The 14,383-nt window shown below is 35.9% G+C and overlaps 1 protein-coding gene across 4 annotated transcripts in view; it reads right to left on the bottom strand.

Moving 5' to 3' along the window:
* Positions 1 to 14,383, bottom strand: part of LOC127870341 (autism susceptibility gene 2 protein homolog) — a 254,849-nt gene that overhangs the window by 153,122 nt on the left and 87,344 nt on the right. For 2 of the 4 annotated variants that reach the window (XM_052412969.1, XM_052412977.1), the window contains one exon: positions 4,685 to 4,819. The exons of 1 other annotated variant lie outside the window; for it this stretch is intronic. In XM_052412969.1, the coding sequence (XP_052268929.1) occupies positions 4,685 to 4,819 (135 nt within the window). Of the gene's footprint in view, positions 1 to 4,684; positions 4,820 to 11,010; positions 11,074 to 14,383 lie in introns of those variants that run through there. One more of the 4 variants, XM_052412982.1, reaches the window with a different exon arrangement.

Raw genomic sequence — 14,383 nt, 5'->3', positions numbered from 1 at the left:
ATCAGCTAAAAAGAGGAAAAATCACACCCCTGACAATGTTTTGTTCCAGCTTTATAAGAACTGCTTGAAGCCCCCTTGAAGCCCCACATGTTGGCACTGTTTATCAATTAACCAATAACCATACCTAACAAGGCAAAAAATCCTCATAACAAATGATATGAGAAATTTACATAAAGAATGGGCAGATAAATATGCTTTAAAGAGTATTCACAATGGTTTTCATAAATTTGACCAAGTGACCAAGTTTTTGATTCCACATGACTACGTGTGACCTCAGTCAGGATAGAATAAGCACAAATTACTGACCAAGTTTTAGGAAGATATCCCAATATCTTCCTCACCCTGGAATTGATTACGATAAATGTTGAGACCACAAGACTCACAAAAGCTCTACATAAGAACATTGTGCTTACAGTACAGCCAACGCGGCATAATCAACAAACATAATCCGCGGATTATTAGTACGCGACGGCCGAATTGTGTGTTCACGCGGTGTATAGCCGTGGCACTCGGCATCGATCCGCGCAACGACGCCGAGTCTATATTAACCTCTTGTACTTTCGCGGAGTAAATCCGCGGCATACGTACGCGGCTGCGATCCAGTGAAAAGATATCCACCTACATGTACATACATGTATGTGTAGCGTAGAAACCAAGATTTATGCTGGTTTCATAATTATTATTTTCACGTTTTAATAAGCGATATGACACTTAATGCCCTTTAACAAATTATCGTTGAATTAATTACGTGCAACTGTTAATGTTTCGTTCAATTATCAAATTATCATTATTAAATTTGTAATCCCAAACACACTTCCGAATTTTAATGCTAACGCAACCTTTGGCAAATTCTCCCGTCAAATAAACAGTGCTAAAATATCCTTTGTTTCATAAAAAGCGCGCGAAAATTATGCAGACATGTAGAAGGTCGTTTGGAAAGTGTGGGTGTATTTTGTGTTGTATAAATACATGAACATCACGTCAGGCATAAATCGTGTATTCAGTGGGAAAAAAACGCCACGATTAGACGTTATTTCATCATCTCCTTAAATAGTAACAAATGCCAAAATGTATTTGATACTTAAGGAAATATGGAGAATGTTTGTGTATCGTAAATATATACCAGCATTTGCTTTAAAACTGGAATATACGGGATTATCAGGTAATTAGTAGCGATATTAACTGTATAATATGAACAAAATAAAACGTGTTTATATACGCATATTCAAACAATAGTTATAATAAGCTGATAATTAACAAAACAACAAATACGTCTTCACCGTCTTGATTATTGATGTGGCTTCAAACTGCTAATTTTATTCAGCTTAAATATAATAGCAAAATCAACATGCAATTAATTTATAAATCCACCATATGCTGGAGCCTTGACCACTTGTATGTGCGAAAACACAATTACGTGACCTTGTTTATGTGTGAAATACATACACTACGGGCGGAAAACAAACTTAATTGGCCAGACACATAAACTTTGCTTACATGTATATGCTAAAACAATCTGCGCACAATAAATTTATTATGATTTTAATTATTATTATAATTGTTCTTTCAAAATTTGTTAACTACATGTAACTAATAATTTTAAAAAGATTTTTTATTTCATGATGCGCATCGATTCGGCATCATGTCGCGTATCCCGGCATGCCTTGGCGGACAGATGCGAAGCTTCGCGGCGAAATGTGACTTGCCGCCGCATACTGACGCGCTCGTTTCGTCTTGCCGCTGCGGATCGCGAAATACGTTTGTTCCGCGTTGGCTGTACTGTAGGTGAGCTAGATGAGCTTATTAATCATACACACACAAAAAACATCTGCAAAGAAACAACACAAATTGTGCAATCCTTTTGAAAAAAGATATTAAGCCGTGTGGCAGTTTGGATGGATAAGGAAACAAGGAAACTGACTGCATCAACAGACAAACCCCAATGCCAAAACCCATAGATGATGGATGACTGCATATTTCTGCAGCCAATACCATTTTTCCTCTAAACTGCACTCAACTATCACAGACCCATTAGGATGTGCATACATATCACCACCATGGGGATTTAAAGACTCTAATATTATCATTCTGAATTTCCAGAGAGCAATTACCAAATGAAGAGTCAATTTAACTTTATCTTTGTTTCTTTGTGGAGGTTTTAACATTTGCTGGACAAATTCAAAATATTTCTGATTAATTTAGATGCCTGCCTTATAAAAACTTTTCAATGTTAAATTATTATTATTTGTATCTTTTTTTTTTTTTCTTTTTTTTTTCAGTTTGGGTTTAGGTCCGTTTGCTTTGGGATCGGGTCCGTTTTACAGCCATTTTTACATAGCAGAAAAACGCCCCAGTTTACATTTATAAACCTAATTTTCTATGCTCCTCTGACTTCATTTTGGAAACTGCCGACTGACATTTACATTATTTTACCTAGATATATTGTTTTTGCACACAAAAACTAAAACACATGTCACTAACCAAACTACACTAAACAAGACTATTGTCAAGCAATATAAGTCCCCTACCGGCTCCACCATTGTCAGAAATTCCAGATTTTGTTATATATATTTGTTGCCATAGCAACCGGAATTTAAGACGTAGGAACAAAATGAAATGACGTGCATAATGTCCATATTGCCATCTATCCATGTTTCAGGTTTCATAAAAAAATATTAAGAACTTACAAAGTTATTACAGAATCCAGAAAACCACAATTTTCAGCAGTATTTCTAGTCTATGTGTTGCCATAGCAACCATAATTTTTGGCATAGGAACGATTTGAAATTACGTGCATTATGTCCATATTGCCATATATCCATGTTCCAAGTTTCATGAAAAAATATGAAGAACTTAAAGTTATCGCAGGATCCAGAAAAGTGTGACGGACAGACTGACAGACAGACTGACGGAGCGCAAACCATAAGTCCCCTCCGGTGAAACCGGTAGGGAACTAATAAATGTATATTTACTGAACAACAATTAACAAGAGCTCTGCCGTCAAAGACATATGCCCCCCAAACAGGGCTTTGAACTAGTAACCCCAATTTCAAATAGGGTCATTTACTGTCCAAGGCTAATGCACATGTGAAGTATCAAGCCAAATGGTCAATTTGTTGATGAGTTATTAATCAAAAATGATCTTCAGACTTATTGTGACAGTGACCTTGAACTTTAACCTAGTGACTCCAATTTCAATTTGAGTCATCTAATGTCCAAGGACAATGCACATGGAAAGTATCAAGCCAATCGGTCCATTCGTTGGAAAGTTGTTGATGTCAAACAAACTGGTCTACGGACAGACAGACCGATGGGAAACAATTTTCACACTTATTGTGACAGTGAACTTGACTGTTGAACTAGTGTCCCCAATTTCAAATAGGCTCATCTACTTCCAAGGCCAATGCATATGTGAAGTATCAAGCCAAACGATTAATTCTTTGATCAAATTTTATTGATGAGAAACGATTTTCACACTTATTGTTACAGTGACCTTGACCTGTAACCTAGTGACGCCAATTTCAATAGGGATCATGTACTGTCCAAGGCCAATGCACATGTGAAGTATCTAATCAATTAGTCAATTCGTTGATGAGTTATTGATCAGAAATGATTTTCACACTTGTTGTGACGGAGATCTTTGACCTAGTGACCCCAATTTCAATAGGGAACATCTTCTTTCCAAGGACAATGCACATGTAAAGTATCAAGCCAATCAGTCATTTTGTTGACGAATTATTGATCAGACAGACCAACAGGCCAACATCCAGCAAAACAATATCTTACAAGCAAGTACAAAGACCCTATATCAGACACCTTGCACTGCACCCACTCTGTGGATACTTAGTTTACATCACCACACATAATGATACATCTTGAAGTAGTGATCAGGTATCTTCTCTGGAATCTTTAAAAACTTGGTTTTTACTGTCTGTGCTGTGCTTTGTGCAGCAGTTGGCCAGATAAAGTATGATGAAATAACACAAGATAAATGTGGTACAACGTGTATCATTAATTTCTTATTACATCTACATAAATGTTCCAATGCTGGCTGCATACTGTGGTATTAATACAGCAATACTTGATATATTACACGTAATTAAATGGGATATTCACTTTTACCTATTTAAAACAAGAGCTGTGTTTGTGAAACTCAATGCCCCCTACTGCGCTTTGAAGCCATATACTTGACCTTTGACCTTGAAGGATGACCTTGATCTTTCACCACTCAAAATGTGCAACTCCTTGAGATACACATGCAGGCCAAATATCAAGTTACTATCTTCAATAATGCAAAAGTTATGAGCAAGGTTTAAGTTTTGGGACAGAGACACACAATGACAGACACATACAATGACAGACAAACAGACAGGCCAAAAACAATATACCCCATACATTCGATCCAGGGGCATAAACATTGCCATAAATTTGAAGATTCAAATATGTTATCAACAAAACTTGAACATGAAAACCCATGGCTTATATAATCTTATATATTTGCAAAGAAAAACCGTAAAATCAATAGCCAAGTATGCCAGAGACCAAGTTTAAAAGCAAGTTTTAATTTGTTCTAACATACAAAAATACAATGATTTAGCTGAGGTGCATGTTTAAACAAATTTTTTTTCTTTCATAATACTAATTTGTGCCCAGGTTCATTTTCTAAAATTCACAATGCTCTCACCTGATTAGATTTCTTCACTTCACTGAATGCTTTGCGGAACTTGTTCTGTGCAGGGGAGATGGAGTTATTTGTCTTGTTCTTTTCCCAGCACTTATCTTCCCCTGACCTGTTGGTCAGCTTCCCGCTTGTGTATTTCTGAAACAGTTGCATACACTCTTTACAAAGAATCAAAGATGCTGCAACATACATGAACAAGTAACATCAGATGAGCTAATTATCCAAACAATTAGGTCAAGAATTGTCTATGAATATTACTGTATCCAATCAGCATAGCAAAACTAATTGTATAGGCTAACATTAAAATTACTGAAACTTTACTGATATGTTATTTCTAGCACACATGAATTATTGGCATGCCCTGTGTATTTCTTGGCAAAGGCATTTTGAACATATTAACAAGAAATATCTTTAAAAAAGATATATGGCATTGATTGTGGTTGGAGTTTGTAAAAGGTAAAGAGTTCAATAAATGAGATCAAGGATTGCGAATGTCTTTTTCTGTGCATTTCTTACACGGAGTTTTCGCGGCTTATTTTACATTATTGCATATTGCTGGTCATAAACCTATAGATACAAAACAGAAAACCAAAAGAAGAATGGAAGTGAAATTAAAACATATGAGTCAATCCGTACATATTTTAAATATTTATACGCGCATTCTTTTAACAAACCTGTTTTAGTGGTTTGTCGGGCATTGCTATTTGATTCGATTATTAACAGTATCGAGAATCATCGCGCTCATGCTTAATACATTAGTCAATATGGTGGAATAATTCTTGTTAAATTAATTGAAAATAATATTTATCATGGTATTGTTGAAAACACATTCAGAATCTATTATTGACATACCATAATTATATCGCTGAATATCTTCATTTAACATATTTCTGTTCTAAAGAAAATTCCAGTTCACCTAGTTCACACGATAGCGTCTATGATATATAACGATTATTTTACTGGTCGCGAACTCAGGTCAGCACATAGGTAGTCGTGAAGACGCAGCGATGACCTGTAAATAAACTCTGACATTCGCACACACTGGCCGCGAACTGACCCTGATACCTGGCGGGTTGAAATGCAATGCATTAAAGTGAGGCCACGCTTCCACTGCTCTTTATACTTTTACATGTTAACATGTTCACAGGAATATGGAAGTCAGTACTAAATATGAAAACATAGCCTTTAAGTACAAAAGCTCTTGCGCTAGCAATCCTCTGAAAATAAAAGGTGCATGCACAAACTGTATTGATGTCGAGATTAAGTGTAAAACTGTTCTATCTATTAAGCCTTTTAATTAGAGATAAAATTGGTTCATGCTGAACACGCAGTAAAACAGTGTAACAAAGACGCGGACATGTTTCCAATGTTCTGGTGGTATGCTCAAATCAGCCTATGAGATAAATGAAGTGTATTCATTCTGACCTAGCCGCTGGAAATTTTATTTGAATTTTATTGGACAGTTACAAAAGTCAGGTAAGGTGAAAAGCTGGCATGTACAGCTACGCCGAAAAAATGTTGTTTTTTTTTGGAAGCTAGGGTGAACATGAGACATAGAATGTAAAAACAGACTAATAAATTGATGAACCAAACATTGTTTTGGTACAATGCTTCCCAATAACAAGATGTGTTTGTGAAACACAATGTCCCCCTATATGATGTTTGACCTTGAAGGATGACCTTGACCTTGTGAAGGATGACCTTGACCTTTCACCACTCAAAATGTGCAGCTCCATGAGATACACATGCATGCCAAATATCAAGTTGCTATCTTCAATATTGCAAAAGTATTCATAAAATAAGCGATTTGGGACACATATATTTGACCTCTGACCTTGAAAGATGACTTTGACCTAGACCTTTCACCACTCAAAATGTGCAGCTCCATGAGATGCACATGCATGCCAAATATCAAGTTGCTATCTTCAATATTGCAAAAGTATTTATAAAATAAGCGATTTGGGCCACATATATTTGACCTCTGACCTTGAAGGATGACCTTGACCTTGACCTTTCACCACTCAAAATGTGCAGCTCTATGAGATACACATGAATGCCAAATATCAAGTTGCTATCTTCAATATTGTATAAGTATTCATAAAATGAGCGATTTTGGCCACATATATTTGACCTCTGACCTTGAAGAATGACCTTGACCTTTCACCACTCAAAATGTGCAGCTTCATGAGATACACATGCATGCCAAATATGAAGTTGCTATCTTCATTATAGCAAAAGTTATTGCAAAATGTTTAAGTTGGCGCAAACAGACCAACAGACAGGGCAAAAACAATATGTCCCCCACTACTATAGTGGGGGACATAAAAACATGGTTAAAATATTTTTTAAAGTGACAGCTTCAATCTCATTTCTTGCGCACTATTAAGACATATTAAGACATATTAACCTTAAAAAGTGAAAATAAACGGATGAAGATTTTATTCTTTTGAATTTTTCATATTCTGATTAATGTGCAAGAACCACACTGAAACAAATACAACAAGCAAATTCATTGAATTGATATCCCCGGCCAAATAAATTTTGTTTATGCCTATTATGGATGGGTGTAATAAATTTTGTTTATGGATGGGTGTAGAACTAAAAGAAAAGGTATAAGTGAAAGGTTGTGCCTTTTCTCAATTATTTTTTAAACTGACACTTGTACCTGTGATGGGTTTGCAGACAATAAAATGCAGATTTTGAGAATTCATTTTAGTATGGTAGCATCCTTACCAAATTAGGCATATTTAATCAAAACGTGTGATTTTGACCTTTGTGTGTGACTTTGACCATGACCCTAGCAACCTTGATCTTATATTTGACATTCAGCTAGATAATGGAGAACAATTGTGGACAGTTATTACAGAAACCCTTGATGCTTATTAAAGGAATGACTAAATAATTAATCAAATTTGTGACCTTTGACCTCAATGTGTGACCTTGACCTTAGCCCCTAGGATTATAGGTGTTGAATGTGAAGAACCCCCAGATGATTGAGAACAACTGTGGAAAGTTTCATGGCTCTGGCTCATTTGTTAATGGAGATAAATCTCTAAGCTTGTATATAAAAGCATTTTTTCAAGATACAAAGGGCCATAACTCCTTTATTAACAGATGGTGTAAAATGCCATTTAGCGTGCATCATCCTCTTATCCATATATATACTCATACCAATTTTCACTGAAATCCACCAAAGCAAGATATGACTCCGGAAATAAAAGCATTTTTTTCAAGATACAAAGGGCCATAACTCCGTTATTAACAGATGGTGTACAATGCAATTTGGCGTGCATCACCCTTTTATCCATATATATACTCATACCAAGTTTCAATGAAATCTGACAAAGCAATTCCAAGATATGGCTCCGGACACAAAAGTGCCGGACGGACGGAAGGCCAGGACGGACGGAAAGACGGACAACGCTAAAACAATATCCCTCCACCTATGGCAAGATAACAAATTTAAGCAACCGAATAATTATCACAGCATTTAAATATTTAAGCAACGAGTAAGTAACTGAATATACAGCAGGAATAACTTTGGTTTATCTCAAATATTTAATTTCCCCATCAACATTTATATAAGAAGTTTAACACTAAAGTTGTTTTCAGTTTTAACAGTTTGTGATTAAAATGTATTCCTTACTTGATTAAAAAAAACAAAACGCAAATTCATACTGTGTGGCGCACTCATCAGCAATGAGCAGACAATTATGCATACAAGCATTCATACTGTGTGGGGCACTCATCAGCAATGAGCAGACGATTATGCATACAAGCATTCATACTGTGTGGCGCACTCATCAGCAATGAGCAGACGATTATGCATACAAGCATTCATTGATAGACTCTTAACACCACACTGTACTAAAATTCTCATTGCAACAGGAATAATTATTAATGGATTTACATATAAATGTCAGGAATTTTTAGCAAGACAATAAATTGTCATGAAGGCGGAAACCTTGATGATACTGTTTAAATCAAATGGAATTTAAGTAACACTATATTGCAAATTAATAAATTTTGATAACAATAATTTTACTCCAAAATTTAACTGGTAAAAGCAAACAAAAATTGATTAATTGTGGATAATAGTCTGAACTCTGAAGTTTAACATTAAACATCACAAATTTTCTGGCTCAAATTCTAAAAAATCACCCAAATAAGGTATTATTTGTTTATCTTTCATTTGATGAGTTATGAGTTCTTAACCTGAATTTCAACAAATACAAATAAAAATAACTTTCATGAACCTTATTCTTATTATTTGACCCCCAACCTGGTGTATAATTTAAAGCTAATAAATCTGGAAAACTCTGTTAAACCTACACAAGAACATGAAGTGTTCATACAAACTTAAAAGAGTGAAAGTGTATCTCTAAAGACAGTTTGAACGTGAACTTGAGACAATATTAATGAAAGAACAAAATCTCAGTATCTTTAACAAAGCTGACAATTAACTTACATGGTTAGATACACATCTGTTAAAGGCTCTGTTTATAATCAAATGCATAAACATGTGTTGCTAATTATCTTTAACTATTGTAATGCTGCTAAAATGACAAGTAATTTAAAAGTTAATAACATTTCATTTACACCCAGAAAGTTAATCTAGCAGCATAAGAGAATAACTAAGTATTTCAACTTTTTTGTAACAGTATGTAATATACACACTCACATTAAATTGTTCATGCTAGACAAAACAAATGTTTACATCTTTATAAAGTACCCTTAAAAGGTACTTTCCCAAAGGAGGAAAAACTACAAAATTCCCAATCATCATCATAACAAGTCCAAAATGGAATGAACATTTCATCAATTTTGTTTCAAAAGTGCATTATCTGCAAGTGAACAAACAAAATGAGCACATTAACTGAACACTTCAAGCCAAAAGGCATGTAAATGAATATTTGAATTGGTTTGTGAAAATTATAACAAGCAATTTACTAACAAGGGACAAAATTGTCACAAAACCAGGTTTTCAGTTGAAAAAGTCTGATAAAGGGAGACAATTCAAAATGTGTATTTTTAACTACCTTGTGTAAAATTGACCTTGATCTTGAATTCCCACCACTCAAATTGTGCAGCTTCATGAGAACCCCACTTGGAATTTTTTTTTTTTTTTTTTTTTTTACCTTTGTCCTTGAAGGATGACCTTGACCTTGAACTTCCACCACTCAAATTGTGCAACTTCATGAAAAAGCCGCTTTGAAATAATTATTTTTTTACCTTTGACCTTGAACTTCCACCACTCAAAATGTGCAGCTTCAAGAGATACACATGCATGCCAAATATCAAGTTTATATCTTCAATAATGCAAAAGTTATGGCCAACGTTAAAGTTTTTTTTTCAAACGGGCGGATGGACAGACTGACATACACACATACTGACATACTGACAGACAGTTCAACTGCTATATGCCACCCTACCGGGGGCATAAAAAGTCTGATAAAGAGAGACAACTCAAAATCAAAATGTGCATTGTTACTGATTGTTCATAGTTACATAGTTGTTTCAAAATCAATCTATTTTTAGTTGGGGCTACCTTGACCTTGGAGATACTGACGTAATTCTTTCGCGCAACACACCGTCCAATAATGGTGAACAAATGTGTCAAATGATTTTAAAATGTCACAATGAATGACATAGTAATGGCCAAGACAAGCTCATTTATGGCCATTTTTGACCTTCAAACTCAAATTGTGACCTTGACCTTGGAGATATCGACGTGATTCTTTAGCGTGACACACCATCTAATGATGGTCAACAAATGTGCCATATTATTTTAAAATCTCACAATGAATCACAAAGTAAAGGCCCGGACAAGCTCATTTATGGCCATTTTTGACCTTCAAACTCAAATTGTGACCTTGACCTTGGAGATATCGACGTAATTCTTTCGTACGACACACCGTCTAATGATGGTGTACAAATGTGCCAAATTATTTTAAAATCTGACAATGAACGACAACGTTATGGCCCGGACAAGCTCATTTATGGCCATTTTTGACCTTCAAACTCAAATTGTGACCTTGACCTTGGAGATATCGCCATAATTCTTTCGCGCAACACACAGTCTAATGATGGTGAACAAATGTGCCAAATGATTTTTAAAATCTGACAATGAACGACAAAGTTATGGCCCGGACAAGCTTGTTCCGCCCGCCAGCCCACCAGCCCGCTCGCGGACATCGCCAATCTAATAACCAGTTTTTTCCTTCGGAAAACCTGGTTAAAAACAGCCATAATACCCAATCTGAAAATTCCACTACTGAAGTTTCCAAATCAGTGTTTTTGCCCTATTTTTTTTCAAATTGGTATGGTACCTGTACTTTTCCCAATTGGTCCAAAAAATCTCTGGCTAAACCATCCATTTTTTTTCTGAAAAGATTGACTCCTTGTTTGTCAGATAGTTACTTGGAACATATCAATATTTGGTGTGTGGAAAATAAATATATAAACAAGAGGGCCAAGATAGCCCTAGTTCGCTCACCTGAGAGGAGTCGGTTTATTCAATCTTTACCAAAGGTCAAACTTGACCTAGATATTGTCCAGACAAACATCCTGGTCAAGTTTCATCATTATTCAACCAAAACTCTGGTGTATGGAGTGTTTTTGTTTTTGTAAGATTTGACCTGGTGACCTATATTTTGAGTTGACCCCCCTTACCAAACATCAAACTTTGCTTACAAACATAAATATTATGACAAAGATTCATAAAATCTGAAACAAAATAGTAACCTCTAGAGTGTTTACAAGGATTTTGTATTATATAATGAAAATTTGGACAATCTAAGGGCAATAATTATGGCATTAATTATGTGATTTGCTCATTATCAAACTTGACTGAGATCTTTCAGCAACTTTGATAAAGAATACTTGAGAAATGTGAATGCTAGAGTGTTTACAAACCAAATGTGGACAGGCGGACGGCGGACAAAGACCAATCTTAAAACCTCACCTGAGCAATCAGGTGAGCTAAAAAGTGTGTTTCACCGATCTGAGACTTTTTCCAACTTATCCGAGAAATCAATAAAACCAATGTATTGATTAAGTTTCACGATGATTAGGCAAAATATGTGACTTTTTTAGTGTTCCATCACAAGGTTTCTCTCTAGCCGCATAAGGAAAACTGCCCCCGACCCTGGCAGCCATGTTTTTTGATCGGTCTGGACCATTTGCGAACTCATCTGAGATATATATAAAACCAATCTTTTCACCAAGTTTCATGATGATTGGGCAAAAAATGTGACTTCTAGAGTGTTCACAAGCTTTTTTTACTATATAAATATAAGAAAACTGCCCCCCCCCCCCCCCCCCCGGCAGCCATGTTATTCAACTGACCGGAACCATTTTCGAACTCAACTCTCATATCAAGGAAACAAATGTTCTGACCAAATTTCATGAAAATTGGGCCAAAAATGTGACTTCTAGAGTGTTCACATGTTTTCACTATATACATATAGAGAAAAATGCCCCGCCCACTGGCAGCCATGGTTTTTCACCGATCTGGACCATTTTCCAACTCGTCCAAGATATCAATAAAACCAATGTTTTGACCAACTTTCATGATGATTGGGCAAAAATTGTGACTTCTAGAGTGTTTACAAGGTTTCTCTATAGCCAAATAAGGAAAAATGCCCCGCCCCCTGGCGGCCATGTTTTTCAACCAACCGCCATGTTTTTCAACGGACCAGAACCACTTTTGAACTCAACCAACATATCATTAAGACAAACATTTTGACAAAGTTACATGAAGATTGGGCATGAAATGTGACTTCTACAGTGTTTACAAATTTTTCTTTTTTTTGACCTAGTGACCTAGTTTTTGACCCTAGTGTTTTATACAGGAAGGAAAAAGGGCGTGGTGCAAAATTTCAAAAAAGGGCACTTTAGCACGCGACATCCATAAAAAGGGCACAAATATATCTGTATAGTGACTTAATAACAAGCTTTGTTACACACAAACATTGTATGTTTAGTTTTGAGATTTATTGTTGAATAATTAAACCAACAAAATCCAGAATGTATATTTTATTATGTGTTTTTATATTTTCATGTAGTAACAAAAAACAAGATTAAACACCATAGGATATATATCTTATACAAACTATAGCTTTTCAAAGATGTCTTAGAATACTGTTAAATGAGTTACCCTCTTAAACAATTATTTATATTTAAAACGTTACACACATTGCACAAACAAGTCCTTTATATGCATCTTAACTGGAGATTCACAAACACTAACACTTTGTTGAATAGTCAGAAAGTTCTGCGTAATGACATTGTTTTCATGACCACGTGTTGTATTGTGTACATTTTATTTCGCAAAAAGTGTAACTAGGAACGGTGCCGTACTGTCTTTTGTTCATTGTCAATTAATTCAATACACGTTAATTGGTCTCCGATATAAACTTGTTTTGCTTACCAAGCAATTTGCATCAATTTCTAATTTACGTTTCGTCGAAAGTGGAATGCCAAAATCGGAAAGCGTACGTTGCGACATTCTAAACACGAATGATAAGTGGTACAAGTTCAATATTTTTGTAAAATTCATATCTGTGTTTGCCAATTAACATATTTTGACAAGTTACAAACGGGTCATAATGTTCTGAATTGAACCAATGGTGCAGGCCTACTACTGTTACAACAATTAACAAAATTTGGTCAAACAGGGTCCAAGACGGGGTATGAACTTCTTTGCCGACATTCACACATTATTGTAATCAAAACATCGTGACAATAAACAAGCACGTGCTCCAATTAAGCGCGGTCTGCCTAACCGTGAACAGCAAACGTGTTAAGATTGTCGTCTGCTATAATTCATCAACACACATCTACTGTGAGCCTGCGCCAATTGTATTGGATAGGAGGCGGAGCGTTATTTTAATCGACAGCTTTAATATGAGCCTGCGCCAATTGTATTGGATAGGAGGCGGAGCGTTATTTTAATCGACAGCTTTAATATGTCACGGGTTGCTATTTTCGGCGTATGGCCAATTTTCAGGAAGTACAGTGGACGTCATGGGGTTTTGTAATCGGCGTATGGAAACAATTATCGGGCGTAATATACGGCCGTATGCCGCTTAGTGCAAGCCCTGTAAATAAATATTATTTTATTTGCATTAAATTGAAATCAAATCAATATTTTACAGATACAACTGGTGTTTTTTTTTAAATTTAATTACGCGTAAAAATAAATGTTTTGATATAACTGAATTATGCATGAAATGCACAATTTCCACGTGAATAACATCAAGGTTTTCATCAAGTCTCCTAAGTAACTGTGCACGATTGTATCCGGACCGATTAGTGTTACAAAGCCACTGAAATTATCGATTGATATTGACACATGGTTATTCACGCATGACGTATTCACAACCGCGCGAATCTTCGCTGATAATAGTCGGCTTAGAAGCTTGGTTAAGAGGCAATTAAGATGTTATCAATAAGGTCGCGCACGGCGGAAAACAGGGCGGCGGCCTTTGAAAAGGGCAGCGTGGCGCTGATTTGCTTTGAAAGGGGCAGCGAGGCGCTTCAAAAAAGCGGCGTGGCGCCGCGCCACGCTAAAACGGCCTGGATAAAACACTAGACCCGGCGCAACCCAGTTTTGAACTCGACCGAGATTTCATTGGGACAAAGCTTCTGACCAAGTTTCATGAAGATCGGACAATAAATGTGGCCTCTAGAGTGTTTACA

This window comes from Dreissena polymorpha, chromosome 1, assembly GCF_020536995.1.
Source record: "Dreissena polymorpha isolate Duluth1 chromosome 1, UMN_Dpol_1.0, whole genome shotgun sequence".
NCBI classification, from domain to species: domain Eukaryota; kingdom Metazoa; phylum Mollusca; class Bivalvia; order Myida; family Dreissenidae; genus Dreissena; species Dreissena polymorpha.
This window is presented reverse-complemented; position numbering and strand designations above follow the sequence as displayed.